The 23746-nt window shown below is 44.6% G+C and overlaps 1 protein-coding gene across 2 annotated transcripts in view; it reads left to right on the top strand.

Moving 5' to 3' along the window:
* IHH (Indian hedgehog signaling molecule) overlaps nt 1–23746 on the top strand; it is a 195350-nt gene that overhangs the window by 88134 nt on the left and 83470 nt on the right. For both annotated transcript variants that reach the window (XM_089683580.1, XM_089683581.1), the window contains one exon: nt 9344–9605. In XM_089683580.1, coding sequence (XP_089539706.1) covers nt 9344–9605 — 262 coding nt within the window. The remainder of the gene's footprint in view (nt 1–9343; nt 9606–23746) is intronic.

Genomic DNA, 23746 nt, shown 5'->3' with positions numbered 1-23746 from the left:
TAGGATCCTGTTTTGGACCGGATCAAATTCACACAGCATATACCGTATTTTTCGCTCCATAAGACGCACTTTCCCCCCAAAAAAAATGATGGAAAATGTCTGTGCGTCTTATGGAGAGGCTGGCCCAGTATTCCCGCCGCCGTGTTAGAATACCGGGCCAGCCGCTCGGCTTTTCTGTGCAGCATAACCTGCTCCTCGGTCCAGCGGTGTCCTCACCGTCTTCTCTCCCCGGTGCCGGCATCTTTAGTGTGGGCACCCGGCTGTGACAGCTTGCGGCTTCACAGCCGGGTGCCCACTGCACATGTGCAAGAAGCGCTGAGCTTTGTGAATGGCCCTGTAGTCTTCTGGAACCTGTCACATGTCCCAGAAGACTACAGGGAGGGAGGACATATCCACGGAACTGGGAGCAGGTACCTGTCATATTTGGGTACCCGCCCCCCCTCCGCTCCCCAAACGTCTGCAGTCTCTGGTCATCTCCTGTACTATGTCCGCAGTCTCTGGTCATCTCCTATACTATGTCCGCAGTCTCTGGTCATCTCTTGTACTACGTCCGCAGTCTCTGGTCATCTCCTGTACTATGACCACAGTCTCTGGTCATCTCCTGTACTATGTCCACAGTCTCTGGTCATCTCCTGTACTATGTCCGCAGTCTCTGGTCATCTCCTGTACTGTGTCCGCAGTCTCTGGTCATCTCCTGTACTGTGTCTGCAGTCTCTGGTCATCTCCTGTACTATGTCCGCAGTCTCTGTTCATCTCCTGTACTGTCCGCAGTCTCTGGTCATCCCCTGTACTATGTCCGCAGTCTCTGGTCATCTCCTGTACTGTGTCCGCAGTCTCTGGTCATCTCCTGTACTATGTCCGCAGTCTCTGGTCATCTCCTGTACTATGTCCGCAGTCTCTGGTCATCTCCTGTACTATGTCCACAGTCTCTGGTCATCTCCTGTACTGTGTCCGCAGTCTCTGGTCATCTCCTGTACTATGTCCGCAGTCTCTGGTCATCTCCTGTACTATGTCCGCAGTCTCTGGTCATCTCCTGTACTATGTCCGCAGTCTCTGGTCATCTCCTGTACTGTGTCCGCAGTCTCTGGTCATTTCCTGTAATGTGTCCGCAGTCTCTGGTCATCCCCTGTACTGTGTCTGCAGTCTCTGGTCATCTCCTGTACTGTGTCCGCAGTCTCTGGTCATCTCCTGTACTGTGTCTGCAGTCTCTGGTCATCTCCTGTACTGTGTCCGCAGTCTCTGATCATCTCCTGTACTATGTCCGCAGTCTCTGGTCATCTCCTGTACTATGTCCGCAGTCTCTGGTCATCTCCTGTACTATGTCCGCAGTCTCTGGTCATCTCCTGTACTATGTCTGCAGTCTCTGGTCATCTCCTGTACTGTGTCCGCAGTCTCTGGTCATCTCCTGTACTGTGTCCGCAGTCTCTGGTCATCTCCTGTACTGTGTCCGCAGTCTCTGGTCATCTCCTGTACTGTGTCTGCAGTCTCTGGTCATTTCCTGTACTATGTCCGCAGTCTCTGGTCATCTCCTGTAATGTGTCTGCAGTCTCTGGTCATTTCCTGTACTATGTCCGCAGTCTCTGGTCATTTCCTGTACTATGTCCGCAGTCTCTGGTCATTTCCTGTACTATGTCCGCAGTCTCTGGTCATCTCCTGTACTATGTCTGCAGTCTCTGGTCATCTCCTGTACTATGTCCGCAGTCTCTGGTCATCTCCTGTACTGTGTCCGCAGTCTCTGGTCATCTCCTGTACTGTGTCCGCAGTCTCTGGTCATCTCCTGTACTATGTCCGCAGTCTCTGGTCATTTCCTGTACTATGTCCGCAGTCTCTGGTCATCTCCTGTACTGTGTCCGCAGTCTCTGGTCATCTCCTGTACTATGTCCGCACTCTCTGGTCATTTCCTGTACTATGTCCGCAGTCTCTGGTCATTTCCTGTACTATGTCCGCAGTCTCTGGTCATTTCCTGTACTATGTCCGCAGTCTCTGGTCATTTCCTGTACTATGTCCGCAGTCCATTGGTTCAGAATATTTTTTTCCTGTATTCCTCCTCTAAAACCTAGGTGCGTCTTATGGTCGGGTGCGTCTTATGGAGCAAAAAATACAGTATATGTGAACAGCCTGCATTGGAAAAAATGCTTTTGTAGATTACATGTAAATCTATGCTTTTTAAATCGCATCTGATCTGCATAGAATTCGCATCAGTGCAATCGACACTTACACTTGTAAGGACTCAGTCACACCTGGAGGTGCATCAAAGCACGCACGCTTTTTTTCTGCATTCCCGCATGCTGTGTGTTAGGACAGCCCGTGAATTGCATTGCGCAAAAAAAAGTGTGGACACAATTTTGAAAATTGCGCCTCAGCAAAACACATGGTACCGCAGCACCACGCCTTTGGGCATGCATGAACATGCGTGTGTTTGCTAGATGGGCGGGGGCGTCGTAAAGAAATGAATGGCACTTGAGTGCATCTGTAAACGGCAGGGCATTTTTGTGCTGTGCAGGGTAACGCATGATTTTGTACGCCTTCACGCACTGCACCTGATGTGAACAAGCCCTTACACTTGAGAGGACTCATTAACAGCAGGAGGTGTGTCTGAGCGTGCATGTTTTTTTTTTGCGCAGTCCTATGCATTTTAGGGTATCCTGTTAATTTCAGTGAGCTGCCCTATGTGTGCGAAAAAAGTGCCAGCAGGCGCAGGTGTATGGCGTTTAGAAGCATATGCATGTGAAGTCATTCTGTTGGCTATACCTACATGGAAGAAAAATATTTTAAAAATATTCTTCTCAAATATATTGACATATATTTGAAATGCTACAATTTTTGCCATATTCAATATACTGTATTTCAAAATATATTTCAATTAAAAAAATAAATATATATATATACACTGCATGTTGAAATGCGTTTTTATTACGAAATATCTGAAAAATATTTAAAAAAATACATTTCAAATATACCGTATGTCTTTAAAAATACAAATCTACATTTTTGGAATGCATTTACAAATATAAGTAAAAATACAGTTGTGTCCAAAATTATTCAACCCCCACTGAAATTGAGTGTTTTGGCCAGTTTGACATTGCTTTTGATCATTCAGTCATCTTGCTTACATTTACATTAAAGAGGCACTTGTAGGTCAGACAAATATAACATAACAGTTATAATGAAATAACCACAAATGTCTTTTCTGTGCTCACAGCATTATCAGTTTTATTCAACCCCCAAGTGACATTCAATCTTAGTACTTAGTACAGCATCCTTTTACAGTTATAACAGCTTTTAAACGTGAAGCATAGCTTGACACAAGTGTCTTGCAGCGATCTACGGGTATCTTCGCCCATTCTTCATGGGCAAAGGCCTCCAGTTCAGTCACATTCTTAGGCTTGCGCACTGCAACTGCTTTCTTTAAGTCCCACCAGAGGTTCTCAATCGGATTTAAGTCTGGTGACTGCGATGGCCACTCCAAAATGTTCCAGCCTTTCCTCTGCAACCATGCTCTAGTGGACTTGGAGGTATGCTTGGGATCATTGTCCTGTTGAAAGGTCCAACGTCTCCCAAGCCTCAGGTGTGTGACGGACTGCATCACGTTTCCATCCAATATCTCCTGGTACTGAAGAGAATTCATGGTACCTTGCACACGCTGAAGCTTCCCTGTACCTGCAGAAGCAAAACAGCCCCAAAGCATGATTGACCCTCCACCATGCTTCACAGTAGGCAAGGTGTTCTTTTCATCATAGGCCTTGTTCTTCCTCCTCCAAACATAGCGTTGATCCATGGGCCCAAACAGTTCTAATTTTGTTTCATCAGTCCACAGAACACTATCCCACAACTTTTGTGGTTTGTCCACATGGCTTTTGGCATACTGCAGTCGACTCTTCTTATTCTTTGGAGACAGCAAGGGGGTACGCCTGGGAGTTCTGGCACGGAGGCCTTCATTACGCAGTGTGCGTCTTATTGTCTGGGCTGAAACTTCTGTACCCACATCTGACAAATCTTTTCTCAGTTCCTCAGCAGTCACACGGGGACTTCTCTCCACTCTACGCTTCAGGTAGCGCACAGCAGTCGAAGTCAGCATCTTCTTTCTGCCACGACCAGGTAGCGTTTCAACAGTGCCCTTTGCCTTGAATTTGCGAATGATGCTTCCTAAGGTGTCTCTTGGTATGTTTAACATCTTTGCAATCTTCTTATAGCCATTGCCCTTCCTGTGAAGAGAAATCACCTCTTCTCTTGTCTTCCTGGACCATTCTCTTGCCTTCACCATGTTTGTAACCACACCAGTAAATGTCTAGAAGGAGCTGAGTATCACAGTCATTTTAAAGCTGCCTAATTGGTGCTTATTATGCTTGATTGCTGCTCGGTGACATCCACAGGTGTTTTCAATACCTGATGGAAAGCACCTGTATGAACCTCTGTTCTTCAGAGTGGTAGTCTTTAAGGGGTTGAATAATTGTGGCAATGAAGAAACCACATAAGAACCATTTACTACTGTATTACATAAACAATTGATGTCATTTTAGTTGCATTTGGGTAGTTACAACGTCCTTGTAGGATTTGATTCTGAATACAATTCCAAATGTACACTATAGTCCCTAAACCCCTTTACAGCATTGGGGGTTGAATAATTTTGGACACAACTGTATATGTTAAATTTTAATGAAGCTTAGCAAATGCCCCGTGTGTGTGTGTTGATTTTCTATTTGTTTTAAAGTGGCCCAGTAAACCCTGGCTCAGTAGTATCGCCACTCTGCAGATCCCCAGCTCATTAGTACACCTGTTCAGCAGATCCCCTGCTCGGTAGTACCCCCAGTTCTGTAGATCTCCAGCTCATTAGTACAGTACACCTGTTTGGCAGATCCCCAGGTTATTAGTATCCTTGTTCAACAGATCCACTGCTCGGTAGTACCCCCAGCTCTGCAGATCTCCAGCTCATTAGTACAGTACACCTGTTCGGCAGATCCCCAGGTTATTAGTATCCTTGTTCAACAGATCCCCTGCTCGGTAGTACCCCCAGCTCTGCAGATCTCCAGCTCATTAGTACAGTACACCTGTCTGGCAGACCCCCAGGTTATTAGTATCCTTGTTCAACAGATCCCCTGCTTGGTAGTACCCCCAGCTCTGCAGATCTCCAGCTCATTAGTACAGTACACCTGTCTGGCAGACCCCCAGGTTATTAGTATCCTTGTTCAACAGATCCCCTGCTTGGTAGTACCCCCAGCTCTGCAGATCTCCAGCTCATTAGTACAGTACACCTGTCTGGCAGATCCCCAGGTTATTAGTATCCTTGTTCAACAGATCCACTGCTTGGTAGTACCCCCAGTTCTGCAGATCTCCAGCTCATTAGTACAGTACACCTGTTTGGCAGATCCCCAGGTTATTAGTATCCTTGTTCAACAGATCCCTTGCTCGGTAGTACCCCCAGCTCTGCAGATCTCCAGCTCATTAGTACAGTACACCTGTTTGGCAGATCCCCAGGTTATTAGTATCCTTGTTCAACAGATCCCTTGCTCGGTAGTACCTCCAGCTCTGCAGATCTCCAGCTCATTAGTACAGTACACCTGTCTGGCAGATCCCCAGGTTATTAGTATCCTTGTTCAACAGATCCCCTGCTCGGTAGTACACCCAGCTCTGCAGATCTCCAGCTCATTAGAACAGTACACCTGTTCAGCAGATCCCCAGGTTATTAGTATCATTGTTCAACAGATCCCTTGCTTGGTAGTATCCCCAGCTCTGCAGATCTCCAGCTCATTAGTACTTCCAGCTCTGCTGATCCCCCGCTTACTAGTAACCCCCAGCTCTAATGAGCCTCTAGTTTGATGATCCCCCTCTCTCTCTGGTCCCCGGTCACCTAGCACTATATTTCCCCACCACGTGTGGCATGTGCTAGTTTCTCCTGCTCTGGTCCCCCAGCTCTGCTGATCCTCCACCGTTCAGTCCTCTCTCTCCGGTCCCTGCTCACCTTCTGCTATAGCGTTCCCATGTTGCTCACCATGTGTGCTGTCTGCTGGTTGCTCCTCTCCACTCTGGACCCCGCTCATTTCCTGCTGCTCCACGTTGCACACCAGATGTGACGTCTGCACCAGACACTCCCAGAATACATACACATGAACCGGAAGTGACTGCTAATGACGTCTTTCCTGTTCACTTGGCTTCCCATATCTCATACCTCCAAAACAAAGTGAAGCTAACTCTGAATAAAAAACACACAAATGCTGCAGGTGCCTTTAGCGAGCGTTGTCCTAGACTTCTATGGAGGCTTTGAAGACGCTTTGCACCAAGAAAGCAGCATGGCGTAATGTTTGAAGCAAAGCAAACGCAACAGTGTGAACAGGACTGTGAGGTAACCATTTTATTTAGTGAGAGGTGCTTTGATTGGCATTCAGGATGCTTTAAAAAACAATGTTCAATGCCACATTTTAAAGCAAGTGTAAATGAGCCCTAAAGCAGTGATATTTTGTGTGCATGCGGCCTAACATGTATCATTAAGGCAGCCTATTCAAAATGTACATGACCCTTTTCTATAATGCAAGGCACTACTATGTGTTGCAATAGACTACAACGCAGGCGCAATGCTTAAGTGAGTTAGTGTGCCATGTCAGTTGAGGTGGTCAAAGACTATAAGTATACTACAAGAGATGGTCAGAGACTGCAGACATATGATGGGATGATCAAAGACTATGGGCACGCTACAAGAAATGGTCAGAGATTGCAGACCTGCTACAAGAGATGGTCAGAGACTGCAGACACATGACAGGGGATGATCAAAGACTGTGGGCATGCTACAAGAGATGGTCAGAGAGTGCAGACCTGCTACAAGAGATGGCCAGAGACTGCAGACACATGACAGGGGATGATCAAAGACTATGGGCATGCTACAAGAGATGGTCAGAGACTGCATACATACTACAAGAGATGGTCAGAGACTGCAGACATATGATAGGGGATGATCAAGGACTATGGGCACGCTACAAGAAATGGTCAGAGAGTGCAGACCTGCTACAAGAGATGGCCAGAGACTGCAGACACATGACAGGGGATGATCAAAGACTATGGGCATGCTACAAGAGATGGTCAGAGACTGCATACATACTACAAGAGATGGTCAGAGACTGCAGACATATGATAGGGGATGATCAAGGACTATGGGCACGCTACAAGAAATGGTCAGAGAGTGCAGACCTGCTACAAGAGATGGCCAGAGACTGCAGACACATGACAGGGGATGATCAAAGACTATGGGCATGCTACAAGAGATGGTCAGAGACTGCATACATACTACAAGAGATGGTCAGAGACTGCAGACATATGATAGGGGATGATCAAGGACTATGGGCATGCTACAATAGATGGTCAGAGACTGCATGCATATGACAGGGGATGATCAAAGACTATGAGTATACCACAAGAGATGGTCAGAGACTGCAGACATATGACAAGGGATGATCAAAGACTATGGGCATGCTACAAGAGATGGTCAGAGAGTGCAGACATACTACAAGAGATGGTCAGAGAGTGTAGACATGCTACAAGAGATGGTCAGAGACTGCGGACATGATACAAGAGATGGTCAGAGAGTGCAGACATGCTACAAGAGATGGTCAGAGACTGCGGACATGATACAAGAGATGGTCAGAGATTGCAGACATGCTACAAGAGATGGTCAGAGAGTGCAGACATGCTACAAGAGATGGTCAGAGAGTGGAGACATGCTACAAGAGATGGTCAGAGACTGCGGACATGACACAAGAGATGGTCAGAGACTGCGGACATGACACAAGAGATGGTCAGAGAGTGCAGACATGCTACAAGAGATGGTCAGAGAGTGCAGACATGCTACAAGAGATGGTCAGAGAGTGCAGACATGCTACAAGAGATGGTCAGAGAGTGCAGACATGCTACAAGAGATGGTCAGAGAGTGCAGACATGCTACAAGAGATGGTCAGAGAGTGCAGACATGCTACAAGAGATGGTCAGAGAGTGTAGACATGCTACAAGAGATGGTCAGAGACTGAGGACATGACACAAGAGATGGTCAGAGAGTGCAGACCTGCTACAAGAGATGGTCAGAGAGTGCAGACCTGCTACAAGAGATGGTCAGAGAGTGCAGACCTGCTACAAGAGATGGTCAGAGAGTGCAGACCTGCTACAAGAGATGGTCAGAGAGTGCAGACCTGCTACAAGAGATGGTCAGAGAGTGCAGACATGCTACAAGAGATGGTCAGAGAGTGCAGATATACTACAAGAGATGGTCAGAGAGTGCAGACATGCTACAAAAGATGGTCAGAGAGTGAAAACATGCTACAAGAGATGGTCAGAGAGTGCAGACATGCTACAAGAGATGATCAGAGAGTGCAGACATGCTACAAGAGATGGTCAGAGAGTGGAGACATGCTACAAGAGATGGTCAGAGACTGCGGACATGACACAAGAGATGGTCAGAGACTGCGGACATGACACAAGAGATGGTCAGAGAGTGCAGACATGCTACAAGAGATGGTCAGAGAGTGCAGACATGCTACAAGAGATGGTCAGAGAGTGCAGACATGCTACAAGAGATGGTCAGAGAGTGCAGACATGCTACAAGAGATGGTCAGAGAGTGCAGACATGCTACAAGAGATGGTCAGAGAGTGTAGACATGCTACAAGAGATGGTCAGAGACTGAGGACATGACACAAGAGATGGTCAGAGAGTGCAGACCTGCTACAAGAGATGGTCAGAGAGTGCAGACCTGCTACAAGAGATGGTCAGAGAGTGCAGACCTGCTACAAGAGATGGTCAGAGAGTGCAGACCTGCTACAAGAGATGGTCAGAGAGTGCAGACATGCTACAAGAGATGGTCAGAGAGTGCAGATATACTACAAGAGATGGTCAGAGAGTGCAGACATGCTATAAGAGATGGTCAGAGAGTGCAGACATACTACAAGGGATGGTCAGAGAGTGCAGACATGCTACAAGAGAAGGTCAGAGAGTGCAGACATGCTGCAGGAGGTGGTCAGAGGCTGAGAAGATGCTTTAGGAATTGTAGAAGAGTCAGTCGTAGACTGTCATGACATGGGACTGCCAGCGATAACTGGAATGGGGAAACACCTACTACTGTCTCCATTTAGCAGGAGGCTGCATGTGGTCCCGGATCACAGGCTGGGCTCCATGGCTTTATAGAGTCACATTACAGCGTGAAGATTTACAAAATGTGGGTTCACTAAGATGCTCATGGCAGTCCGTTTACATGAATGGTCATTAATTACTGTGTAGAGTAAGGAAAATATCCTGAATAATAAACCGTATGAATCCTTTGTATACAGCAGGGAACCGCTGGCTCACACCCTCTCTTCTCGCTTGCAGCGCTGCAAAGACCGCCTGAACTCCTTGGCCATCTCTGTCATGAACCAGTGGCCGGGCATTAAGCTGCGGGTGACCGAAGGCTGGGATGAAGACGGTCATCATTCCGATGAATCTTTACATTACGAAGGGCGAGCGGTGGACATCACCACCTCCGACAGGGACCGCAATAAATACGGCATGTTGGCTAGGTTGGCGGTGGAAGCCGGCTTCGACTGGGTCTACTATGAATCCAAAGCTCACATCCACTGCTCTGTGAAGTCAGGTAAGACGGCTGCCTTCCATACATTCCTAGCAGTTGTGTACATTGTCTGCGTATCGCACTTCATTACCACCAATCATGGCATTGTTCTACACAATATCATATCTGTGTCTAGATGTATCATGCCTACTGTCTGAGGGGTTTATGTGGATGTGCTCAGGTTAAAGTTGACCTCCAGGCAGACCAATAAATGCATTGTCGGAATATAGATATTGTTATGCTGTTTGGCCAGTCTTGTGATCCAGGCACCCCTGCCGGGCAGCACAATCAGATCCTGTGCCTCTCAGCCAAGTAAATTACAATAAGGCGATACAGCCTGGCCAAGGAGCAGCCTATGCCTTTCAACGGACAATGACCAGCCTAAAGCTGGTCTTAGATTTTTATTTCTTTGGTTCATCCTACTGGATTCCGCCATCCACACAACTGGAGAGAGGAATCCTCCCCGCCGGGCATTGTATTCTGACAGCTGGACTCTCCATTGGCTGCAGCTGCTCATCGACAAATGCTTTCCAGCATTCCCATTCCTACAGAGGTTGATGTAACGACGGACTTCTGTCGAACAGGAACGGCTTTACTTAGATTGAAATATGGCTGCTCCCTGCTGAACTGAAACACCTATGGCCAGCTTATGCCTTCGAATGGGCACTGTAGGAGCAGCAGCAGACTGTGCTCTCCCCCCTGTAAGCATGCCCCCTGTATTAGACCGACACCACTGTACAATGCTATAGAGCAGAGGTCTCCAAACTGTGGCCCAAGGGCTGGATGCGGCCCTTTGCTAGCCTATGTCTGGCCCTTGGGGCACTATACCTTTGAATGATACAAGACACTATTCCTCCCACTGACACCAATGATGGGGCACTATTCCTCCCACTGACACCAATGATGGGGCACTATTCCTCCCACTGATACCAATGATGAGGCACTATTCCTTCCACTGACACCAATGATGGGGCACTATTCCTCCCACTGATACCAATGATGAGGCACTATTCCTCCCACTGACACCAATGATGGGGCACTATTCCTCCCACTGACACCAATGATGGGGCACTATTCCTCCCACTGACACCAATGATGGGGCACTATTCCTCCCACTGACACCAATGATGGGGCACTATTCCTCCCACTGACACCAATGATGGGGCACTATTCCTCCCACTGACACCAATGATGGGGCACTATTCCTCCCACTGATACCAATGATGAGGCACTATTCCTCCCACTGACACCAATGATGGGGCACTATTCCTCCCACTGACACCAATGATGGGGCACTATTCCTCCCACTGATACCAATGATGAGGCACTATTCCTCCCACTGACACCAATGATGGGGCACTATTCCTCCCACTGACACCAATGATGGGGCACTATTCCTCCCACTGACACCAATGATGGGGCACTATTCCTTCCACTGACACCAATGATGAGGCACTATTCCTCCCACTGATACCAATGATGGGGCACTATTCTTCCCACTGATACCAATGATGGGGCACTATTCCTCCCACTGATACCAATGATGGGGCACTATTCCTCCCACTGATACCAATGATGGGGCACTATTCCTCCCACTGATACCAATGATGGGGCACTATTCCTCCCACTGACACCAATGATGGGGCACTATTCCACCCACTAATACCAATGATGGGTCACTATTCCTCCCACTGATACCAATGATGGGGCACTATTCCTCCCACTGATACCAATGATGGGACACTATTCTTCCCACTGATACCAATGATGGGGCACTATTCTGGCCACTGACACCAATGATGGGCACTATTCCGGCCACTGACACCAATGATGGGCACTATTCCGGCCACTGACACCAATGATGGGGCACTATTCCTTCCACTGACACCAATGATGGGGCACTATTCCTCCCACTATTACCAATGATGGGGCACTATTCCTTCTACTGACACCAATGATGGGGCACTATTCCTCCCACTGATACCAATGATGGGGCACTATTCCTCCCACTGATACCAATGATGGGGCGCTATTCCTCCCACTGATACCAATGATGGGGCACTATTCCTCCCACTGATACCAATGATGGGGCACTATTCCTCCCACTGATACCAATGATGGGGCACTATTCCTCCCACTGATACCAATGATGGGGCACTATTCCTCCCACTGATACCAATGATGGGGCACTATTCCTCCCACTGATACCAATGATGGGGCGCTATTCCTCCCACTGATACCAATGATGGGGCACTATTCCTCCCACTGATACCAATGATGGGGCACTATTCCTTCCACTGATACCAATGATGGGGCACTATTCCTCCCACTGACACCAATGATGGGGCACTATTCCTTCCTCTGATACCAATGATGGGGCACTATTCCTCCCACTGATACCAATGATGGGGCAATATTCCTCCCACTGAAACCAATGATGGGACACTATTCCTCCCACTGATACCAATGATGGGGCACTATTCCTCCCACTGACACCAACCCAGAGGTGATGTTTATTCTCACTGATGCCGGGCCCGGGGCATTTCCTACCCTCACTGGTCACAATCCGGCCCCCCTACAGTCTGGAGGACAGTAAACTGGCCCTTTGATTGAGAAGTTAGGAGACCCCTGCTATAGAGTCCTATTGGCTACGAATGCCGGCCAGCCCTCTCCTAGTCCAAGTCTTGCTGCATAAGGTATCACAGGAAGCTAATATGATGATATCTGTAGGGACTTGTGCTAGTTCTATGAAAAAATAATTTTTTAACAAATCTATAAACGAGAAAAAAATGGTTTTTTTTCCATAACTGCCTGGAGATCAGCTTTCAAGGGGAACCATAGTCCTCCGAATGTTTTAAAAAAATATATATGTTAGGAGGATCGATTTATTGCAGATATTCTTGTTGGTATATATGTCATTATTTAAAAGCCTGCTTTCAGTGTATTGTTTGCAGTGATATGTGGGGGCGGACATATTCGTTTAATAAATGTTGGCAGGCTGTGCTTCTTTATTACATGTGTCCCAGACAGGGTCTGTCTGATTGAAAAAAAAAAAAAATGTGTGCAATCTCTAATGAAGTGAAACATCCACAATAACCCTGGCAATTGCTGCCTTGGCTTTAGATCATGTGACGGAGAGGTATTTGTATGCAGAGAAGTAAAGGGAAGTTTTTGTTTTGCATCATAATAATTATAATAATAATAATAATAATAATAATTCTGTTTTCATGTTCTATAAACTGATCCATGTGAACTGTTGTCTGTAAATGTTTATAAGAATCTTTTTCTTCTATGTATAATTCATGACTGCAATTGTACAAGATTTACCATGTTTGCATGTTTTACTCTTCCAACCAGTCCATCCCCCACAGTTACTACCGTTTGTACCACTAGCCCCTCCCTCTTAGATTGTAAGCTCCCAGGATCAGGGCCCTCCTAACCCTCTTGTATTGAACTGTATTGTTGCTGTATTGTCTCCCTTTATATTGTAAAGCGCTGAGCAAACCGTTGGCGCCATAAATCCTGTATAATAATAATAATAATATAAATCCTGTATAATAATAATAATATAAATCCTGTATAATAATAATAATAATATAAATCCTGTATAATAATAATAATATAAATCCTGTATAATAATAATAATAATGTTTTATGTGTATATTGTCCTGTGTAGATTAAAGTAGATGTGAATCATCATATAAATATCATAAGCTATAACATGCTAATGTCATTTGCAATACTTTTTAAATCTGCAGTTTTCATTAAAAGAACCCCTGGTGATCCTGCCAAGGTCCTTGTTTAGACACTTCCTGTTATAGGGTGACAACGCTCTGTCCTAGTTTTCCAAATGTGCCCTGAGTTGTCACCATGCCACATTTATTCACACACGAATGTACTGATGCCTATTGCGCAAGGCTGCTCCGCTGAAGCCATGCAGCCATTGCTGAAGTGCCTACGAAGGGGCTGCAGAAAACTGGGTTACACACATTGCTGAAAAAAAAAAAAAAAAAGGTCAAGCAGTATTTTCTATTAAAACACCACATTTGTTTGAAAAATCTCATCTAGTTAGGGTTTATATCCACTTTAATGCATTCTACCTAGATTGTAAGGGGCCTCCTAACCCTCTTGTACTGAACTGTATTGTTGCTGTATTGTCTCCCTTTATATTGTAAAGCGCTGAGCAAACTGTTGGCGCCATATAAATCCTGTATAATAATATTAATAATATAAATCCTCTATAATAATAATAATAATATAAATCCTGTATAATAATGATAATAATAATAATATAAATCCTGTATAATAATGATAATAATATAAATCCTGTATAATAATAATAATAATAATAATAATAATATAAATCCTGTATAATAATAATAATAATAATAATATAAATCCTGTATAATAATGATAATAATATCCTGTATAATAATGATGATAATAACAATAATAATAATAATAATATAAATCCTGTATAATAATGATAATAATAATAATAATATAAATCCTGTATAATAATGATAATAATAATAATAATATAAATCCTGTATAATAATGATAATAATATAAATCCTGTATAATAATGATAATAATATCCTGTATAATAATGATGATAATAATAATAATAATAATAATAATAATATAAATCCTGTATAATAATGATAATAATAATAATAATATAAATCCTGTATAATAATGATAATAATAATAATAATATAAATCCTAAATAATATTGATAATAATATAAATCCTGTATAATAATGATAATAATAATATAAATCCTGTATAATAATAATAATATAAATCCTGTATAATAATGATAATAATAAAATCCTGTATAATAATAATAATAATATAAATCCTGTATAATAATAATAATATAAATCCTGTATAATAATAATAATATAAATCCTGTATAATAATGATAATACAGCTCCTCATAGGTCAGCGCATGGTTTTTGGGTCATGCCAGGCTTCACTGAACCTGATGTCTTGTATTATAAATCATTTACGCCGCGGATAAAGGATACTGACTTCACTGTCCTGTAAACAGAAGGAAATGCTGTATATCTGATTTTGAATTGCAAGCAAGTGAAAGTCGCATCAAAAAAATGACTCACGGTATTGCAATAGTTTTCTTCTGAAGAATACATCTAGAACACGTCACCTTCCTGATTTATGAAGTCGACTTTGTATCTACAGAACGGAGGAATTCTAGTGACACGTTAGTTTTAGGCCCCATGTACACGGGACACTTCAGAACGATGGAACCTGACTGCTGGAAAACGCAGGTTAAAAAATGTCTGTTTAGCCGCGTTTATGCGCATTTGTGTTTAGAAGCGTCTTTTAAAGATAACCTCAGGAGACCTTCCCAAATGCCCAGGATGCACTGAAAAATAGTAAAAAAATGAACTATTTCAGACATTTTGAGAGAAATAGAGAGAGCAGAAGCAGAGAGAGCAGTATGTGTTGAGATGACCTGTCTTTTTTTTTTTGTGCGGTGTTTTATTTAATTATTTATTTCAGGTACTTATATAGCACCATCAATGTATGCAGCACTTTACATATATATTGTACATTCACATCAGTCCCTAACCCTCAAGGGGTGTACAATGTAAGGTCTCTAACTCACATCCATACATACACATACTAGGGACAATTTAGACAGGATCCAATTAACCTACCAGCATGTCTTTGGAGAGTGGGAGGAAACCGGAGTACCCAGAGGAAACCCACACAGGCACAGGGAGAACATGCAAACTCCAGGCAGGTGGTGCTGTGGTTGGGATTTGAACCAATGATCCAAGTACTGCCAGGGGGAAGTGCTAACCATTTAGCCTCTGTGCTAAATAACCACTAACATATTTTCTTTCATTCGAAACCTCAAAGTATGGTGTACCGGGTCCATTTGAGTACCGGGAAAACGCTTTGCATGCATTTTTCATGATGAAAAAAGGCTCTGGACTGCATCTGGAAATGGAACAGTTAAAAAAAAATTCCAAACACAAACGCTTATAAACGCGGTTAGCCGCATTTACAAGCGTTTGAAACACCGATAAAATCTACTCCTGAACGCAAGTTTGATGCGTTCAAAAAAACGACTGTAACCTCAACTGCCTGTAAACGACTGTAAACGACGATGTGTACATGGACACATAGGGAGACATTAGGGAGAGTTCAGAGGCTGCTGAAAAATATGCAGAAAAGCTCCTGAACGTCTGTTTATCAGCTGCAGTGTACATGGAGCCTTATGATAGACGAGTCGAAAATCGGTCGATTTTCAGCTGAAAAAAAAATCGGCCGATTTTCTCACTGTTAGTGGGATAATTGGTTAGCCTATTTTGGGTTTTTTTGAATATTTTTTTTCTTCAGTCATGTTGGAAAATTTGCGGACGATATTGACAATCGGCCGATTTTCCCGGCAATGATGGACAAATCGGCCGATCGTTTTACCGATAAAAAGTCAGCGCATGAGCCGTAACCTGCAAGGGACAGAAGTTATGGGTTAACTTTATGGTTTAGTTGACCGATTTTGTTTTTTAACGTTGGTGGTAACGTCGGCCGACCAAACGACTGATTTTCTTTTTTTTTTCTTCGAAAAATCGGCCGGTTTTTGACCCGTCTATGGCCTGCATTAGACTAGAAAAGTTATTATTTTGGTGTCACCGGCCTCCTAGTGGAATTTATGGAGAATGCACCCCAGAGAGGAGGACCAGAAGAATCAGGTTGTGGCTAAGCCCCCACGATCTATGAAAAGCTAATCTAACCACTGGAGGCCGCAGAAAAGTCCTATTCAGGGCTGTCATAGATGTGCGCAGATGAATATCTACATTGGCCGATGATCATAGTATTCAGTATTTCCATTGGAATATGTGACGCAGCAACATGGAGACACATGGCAGTAAAGGGGTTAATGAGGAGGTTTTAGAAACGTCTGTGTGAATACATTTCTGGTATGTCATAAAATACACCAACGGAATCATTTTTTCATCTCAGCCATTTATCTTTAAGGCCCCATTCACATCGGAGCGTTTTGTAGCGCGAAGCTCAGGGAGAAAAAATACAAATCAATATTCCTCTATAGCAGTGATGGCGAACCTATGGCACGCAGAGCCATCTCAGTGGGCACGCCAGGAAGAAGAGGAAGAACCCCCGGGGGCGCGCACCGGGCGATCTCCATGATCGCTGTGTCCTACGGACACAGCTGATCACGTGACGTGGTAAAAGGCAAATCACAGCGGCCTTTTACCACGTGATCAGCCGTGTCCAATGACACGCTGATCACCGGGAAATGCAAATGCCGGTTCTCGGCTGCACTTTCCTCACGCTGTCAGATCGTGAGGAAAGTACTGCCGAAAACCGGCAGTTGTCAGAGCGGGGATCGGCACCGATCATCAGGGTCACTGATCATCAGTGCCCTGATGTTCGGTGCCCAGCAGTGCCACACACAAGTTCCGCCCACCTGTGCCCAGCAATGCACCCACCTGTGCCCAGCAATGCACCCACCTGTGCCCAGCAATGCACCCACCTGTGCCCAGCAGTGTGCCCACCTGTGCCACCCACCTGTGCCCAGTAGTGCCACCCACCTGTGCCAACCCACCTGTACCCACCAGTGCCACCCACCTGTGCCCACCAGTGCCACCCACCAGTGCCAGTCAGTGCCCAGCGGTTGTGCCAGTCAGTGCCCAGCAGTGATGTCAGTCAGTGCCACCTATCAGTGCTGTTTATCAGTACCCATTATCAGTGTCGCCTATCAGTGCCACCAATCAGTGCCGCATATCAGTGCCACCTATCTGTGACACCTCATTAGTGCTGCCCATCAGTGCCACCCATCAGTGATGCCCAGCAGTGCCGCCGGTCAGTGCCTCCAGTTGGTGCTATCAGTCAGTGCCGCTTATCAGTGCCCATCATTTCCTGCATATCAGTGCATCATCAGTGCCTCCTCATCAATGCTCACCAGTGCCGCCTCATCAGTGCTACCTATCTGTGCCGCCTCATCAATGCCAATCAGTGCTGCCTATCAGTGCAGCCTCACCAACGCACATCAAAGAAGAAATATTACCTGTTTGCAAAATTTTGGAATAGAAGCAAAGGAAACCTTTTGTGTAAATTTTTTGCTCTTTTTTTCATTTATAGTGCAAAAAATAAAACACCCAGTGGTGATTAAATACCACCAAAAAAAGCTCTATTTGTGTGAAAAAATGATAAAAATTGCATATGGTTACAGTGTTGCATGACCGCACAATTGTCATTGTTAAGTGCAACAGCACTGAAAGCTGAAAATTGTCCTGGGCAGGAGGGGGGTAGAAGTGCCCGGTAGGCGAGGGGTTAATTCCAATGTTGGCACTTTGAAATAAAAAAGTTGGTTTTGTGTTGCAGTTTGGGCACTCGGGCTCAGAAAGGTTCGCCATCACCGCTCTATAGAGATGGTTCACATCTCCACTCCAAGTCGCCTGAAGTTCCGAAAAGTTTTGGAGCTCCTTTCAGGCAGGTTGATGCACATTATTATCCCCATATAAATACATGGAAACGTGCAAATCATGCGCTTTTGTGCGTTTTGTCGCACAGCCAAGAGCTTTTTTTCTGGCATGGCAACAATTGATGTCACAGATGAATTTTTTTTTGCTGTCTTGGCTAATACAAAAACGCCAGAACGCAAACATCAGGAACACGTCTGAACAAATTGCGCACAAACCTTTGTAACCGTGCATTACCTGTGACAGAACGCGCCAAAAATAAAGCACAAAAACGCTACGCTCAGATGTGAATAGAGCTGAAAAGGCAGCCTCTGAGCTCCAGTCCAGTGACTTTGCCTAGGCTGAGATGATGTCATCGGTCTGCTGCAGGCAGGAGGAAGAATTTCGCTTTCCTCTCTGCCAAGAACCAAACTGCAACATTGTAACTTTGTACCGAGTCACAAGGTTTTCTGGGAGAGGTATTCAAGAAAAGCGATCAATATACGAGGGACGTTCAAGTCAAACCGGGACTTTTGAGTTTATATCGTAAAAGGAAAAATTTTAAGGAGTGGAAGCTGCATTTATTTTTTTCTACATACTCCCCTGCTACATTTATACGCCTATCCCAGCGTTTGACTAATAAAGAAAAAAAAGAAGAAAAAAAGAATTATATATATATGTATGTGTGTGTATATATAAATATATGTATGTATGTGTATGTATATGTATGTATGTATATGTATATGTATGTGTATGTATGTATGTATGTATATGTATGTGTATGTATGTATGTATGTATGTATGTATATGTATGTATGTATATGTATATGTATGTGTATGTATGTATGTATATGTATGTATATGTATGTGTATGTATGTATGTATGTATATGTATGTATGTATGTATATGTATGTACAGTATGTGTGTGTATATATAAATATATGTATGTATGTATATGTATGTATATGTATGTGTATGTATGTATGTATGTATGTATGTGTATGTATGTATGTATGTATATGTATGTATATGTATGTATGTATGTATGTATATGTATGTATATGTATGTGTGTATGTATGTGTATGTATGTATATGTATGTATGTATATGTATGTATGTATATGTATGTATGGATGTATGTATATGGATGTATATGTATGTATGTATGTATATGTATGTATGTATGTATGTATATGTATGCATATGTATGTATGTATATGGATGTATGTATGTATATGTATGCATATGTATGTATATGGATGTATGTATGGATGTATATGGATGTATGTATGTATATGGATGTATGTATGTACATGTATGTATGTATGTATATGGATGTATGTATATGGATGTATGTATATGGATGTATGTATGTATATGGATGTATGTATGTATATGGATGTATGTATGTATATGGATGTATGTATATGCATGTGTATGTATGTATATATATGTATGTATGTATATGGATGTATGTATGTATGTATATGGATGTATGTATGTATATGGATGTATGTATGTATATGTATGTATAATTATATTTTTATTATACAGGATTTATATAGTGCCAACAGTTTGCTCAGCGCTTTACAATATAAGTATATATATATATATTAAAAGATGTTTCTTCTTTTATTTTATTTTCCTGTTCATCAAAGTACATGTAATACTTTGTCCCACATTGCTAGGTGCCTCCTAACCCTAGCTTTGAAATCCGAACATCCCTGATGCAGGCGATTCGACAATATCTAGAAAGGAGACGGGGCTTCATAACAGCAGCTTGTCTCGTCTCGGAGCACTTTTCTGCAACAAGAAGCAGTAAGAGGCAGCACAGTGACTAAATGGTTAGCACTTCTACCTGGCAGTACTCGGGTTGTTGGTTCAAATCCCAACCACGGCACCACCTGCCTGGAGTTTGCATGTCCTCCCTGTGCCTGCGTGGGATTACTCCGTGTTCCTCCCACTCTCCAAAGACATGCTGGTAGGTTAATTGGCTCCTTTCTAAATTGTCCCTAGTATGTGTATGTATGAATGTGAGTTAGGGACCTTAGATTGTACACCCCTTGAGGGTTAGGGACCTTAGATTGTACACCCCTTGAGGGTTAGGGACTGATGTGAATGTACAATATATATGTAAAGCGCTGTGTAAATTGATGGCGATATAGAAGTACCTGAAATAGATATTTTCTTTAAATACCTGAAAGTGTTACAAGTTTCACAGATAACCAGGGGCGGACTGACCATTCGGGAACTCGGTCACTGCCCGAGGGCCCAGGGTCAGGTGGGAGACCCATGAGATGTCCCTGGTACCTTTCATAGGCTTTTTTGGGTGTTGTTTGAGTGTGGGCGAGGACACAGGGGCCCCATGATCCCCTATTGCCCGAGGGCCCCATGAGTTGTCAGTCCGCCCCTGATAACATAAAGAAGATATACAATACAGATGAACCTGAAAGCCCAGAGACCTGTCGGTGTCTTTGCTTAGGCTGAGATAAGGTCATCAGTCTGCTGCAGGCAGAAGGAAGCATTTCCTCAGTCCCCCCAGTGATCAGACTGCAACAATGTAACACATGGCAGACTTCGCCTGCAATCCACTTGCTCACCAGGGGATCTGTCTGCTGGTCCCCGCTGAGCAGGTGGATGACAGGTCCATGTCTGCTCCGCTTATGCAGAGCCCGCTCTCCTCCTATGGGCAGTCGGATGTAAATGGACCACCTATCTGTTTACACCTGACTGCCATCCAATCTGATCCGACCAGACAGAGGGGAACAGATCCCCATCCATTTGTTTTCAGCAAATCGGATTAAATGTAGGCAGGTGTAAACAGACACATGTCTGTTTAAACCACCGCTCTATAGAGGAGAATGGAGGTTCCGATCGGGTCTGCCTTAAAAATGGACAGACTGACCCAATCGGAACATTCATATGAAAGGGGCCGCAACTGCAAATGTGTGGCAAGTCACAAGGTAATAGGCAGCATTACAAGCCGCCCGCCCGCACTTTATTATGTGCCCTGTAAAACTTTAAAACTTTCAATAAAATTTGTTTGGAGAAAAAAATGGGCATCAACAGGGGCTGATCTGTGTCAGACATTTGTGAACACCACCAAGAACTTCACAGGCATCGGGATTTCTATGATTGTATCATCTCTGAGCCGGCATCTCCATCCAGGAAGCAAACGGTGACCCAAGATGATGCCTGAACAAAGGTGGTGCCGTCCTTCTGGAGAGAAAAGCAGTGTCAGGGGGAGCACTGTGGTCTGTGTGAGAGGTAGTACATACCTGTTACACGGACACATTACTTAGCATGCATGGATTTACCATGAAGGATAGATGTCATTCTAGGTCTGTGCAGGTTGACAACCAAAAAGAAAACCTTTGTAAAGTTATTTCAGGTGACACGTTCGGCTGTTTGTTATTGACAAAGGTTAAACCATCGCTAAACTTCTGCTCCAGGAGATCAATAATCGATCGATGATGTGCTTTTCTTTTGGCTGACAACTAAATCAAAGGTAGGATGGCTTTTAGGGGAAGCTTACTATAAAAAGATCTGGGCTGCATGACATAAAGATCTCCGGGAGATGCGTGGTGTCAGACACAATGCTCATGGTAAAGGGAACCTGTCACGTGCAGCACAACAGCGCAGCGATCACTGGCCAGACACAGCTGGACATTCGTATGTATGACTGTAGTGGTCTCTCTGTGATCACATGTGTCATGTCTGTACTAAAGTGTTCCTGAACCCACAACAGTACAATCAGTCTGTAGATGCAGCAAAGCATGCTTGTTATACTCAATGTGGAACCTAAGGGGTTAATCCTCTGCATTGTGTAAAAAGGCTGTTTGATCCTGTCTTCTCTGATCCTCCCCTCCCCAATCCAGCTGAAAGAACATAGCCTTGGGGGCAAGCTGCACATGCTCAGTTTGGTGTGTATTGCTAGAGAGGGTTTTTTTGTCTTGGGGGAATGCATGGGATCAGCACAGGGCCAATCAGCCCTGTCCAGGGGTTCTGTAGCCCTGTAACCAAATTCTGGCCCTTGGGGCACACTTCCTCCCACTGACACCAACATTGGGGCATAATTCCTCTCACTGATATCAACAGTTGGGCACTATTCCTACCATTGACCCTATCAACAGGGCAATATAGTTCCCACTGACACCAATGATGGAGCATTTTCCCACCATTGACACCAATAATTGGGCCCTATTCCTCCCACTGACACCAATGATTAGCCACGATTCTTCACGTTGATACCAGATATAGTAACTGCAGGGTCCGGGGAGAGCAGATGTAGTGAATGCAGGGTCCGGGGAGAGCGGATATAGTGAATGCAAGGTCCGGGGAGACCAGATATAGTGAATGCAGGGTCCGGGGAGACCAGATATAGTGAATGCAGGGTCCAGGGAGACCGGATATAGTGAATGCAGGGTCCGGGGAGACCGGATATAGTGAATGCGGGGTCCAGGGAGAGCAGATAGAGTGAATGCAGGGTCTGGGGAGACCGGATATAGTGAATGCAGGGTCCGGGGAGACCAGATATAGTGAATGCAGGGTCCGGGGAGACCGGATATATTGAATGCAGGGTCCGGGAAGACCGGATATAGTGAATGCAGGGTCCGGGGAGACCGGATATAGTGAATGCAGGGTCCGGGGAGACCGAATACAGTGAATGCAGGGTCCGGGGAGATCTGATATAGTGAACGCAGGGTCCTGGGAGAGTGGATATAGTGAATGCAGGGTCCTGGGAGAGTGGATATAGTGAATGCAGGGTCCGAGGTTTAGTAACACTATTAGTTTATCCCGTCTTATCAACATACTAATAACATTTTAAATATATTTTCATTACATACATTATGTTACACCCTGTGATCCGTACTTCTCTATGCAATGCAGGCAGATCATGGCTGGTGGGAGGGGCTATGCATAGCTTCCTGAAAACATCACAGCACCCTGCCTCTGTACTGCTCTCAAGAGTTCTGATGCAAGTAGTGGGCGGGCTCTTGGGAGGAGTTATGCAAATATCAAAATGTCTTGATAGGTGGATGTCTGTTTGGAGGAGTGGGTGTTCCTAGGCAGGCTGTATTTACATGCAGTTGGCCCTAGGTAACGCCCACATGTGATCTTGTGCCTCTATGATGGAAAGGACTGAAATCCAATGAATATAAGGGGAGGGCCAAGGACAGTCAAGCTGGGGAGGAAAGTGCTAGATGATGCTAGACGTCCTCCAGCCAGGATATAGTATATATCTGATTTGCTACAGCTTTGTTTAGGGGACAACACTTGCCACGTGAAACAGCCTTTATTTCCTTTCTGTATTCCTTCAAAAGCATGAAGTCACTTTTCCACTTAGGCAACGTATTTCATTGAATTCCATCTGCCACATACTGGCTGAAACCTGAAATCCGGCTTCCAGGGGGAGCGCCTGTCCTGATGGGTGGGAAGGAGACAAAGTGGCCTTAAAGAGGAGCTCCGGACTCCGCCCAAGAAAATTCATAGTCAGCAGCTACAAATACTGTAGCTGGTAACTTTTAATATAAGGACACTTACCTGTCCTGGGATCCAGCAATGTCCTCACCCCAAGCCGATTCTTCAATCCACTTTGGGTGTAGGCGCCGCCATCTTTAATAAGGGAAACCAGCAGTGAGAGCCCATTCACACTTGGGCGACTCGTCCTGCGACTTTGGGGTCCAAAATCGCCTGACAAGTCG

The sequence above is a fragment of the Staurois parvus genome, unplaced genomic scaffold, assembly GCF_062004578.1.
Source record: "Staurois parvus isolate SC_StPar_1 unplaced genomic scaffold, SC_StPar_1.0 ptg000315l, whole genome shotgun sequence".
NCBI classification, from domain to species: domain Eukaryota; kingdom Metazoa; phylum Chordata; class Amphibia; order Anura; family Ranidae; genus Staurois; species Staurois parvus.
Note: the sequence above shows the minus strand (reverse complement) of the source record. Positions and strands in the feature narration are given on the sequence as shown.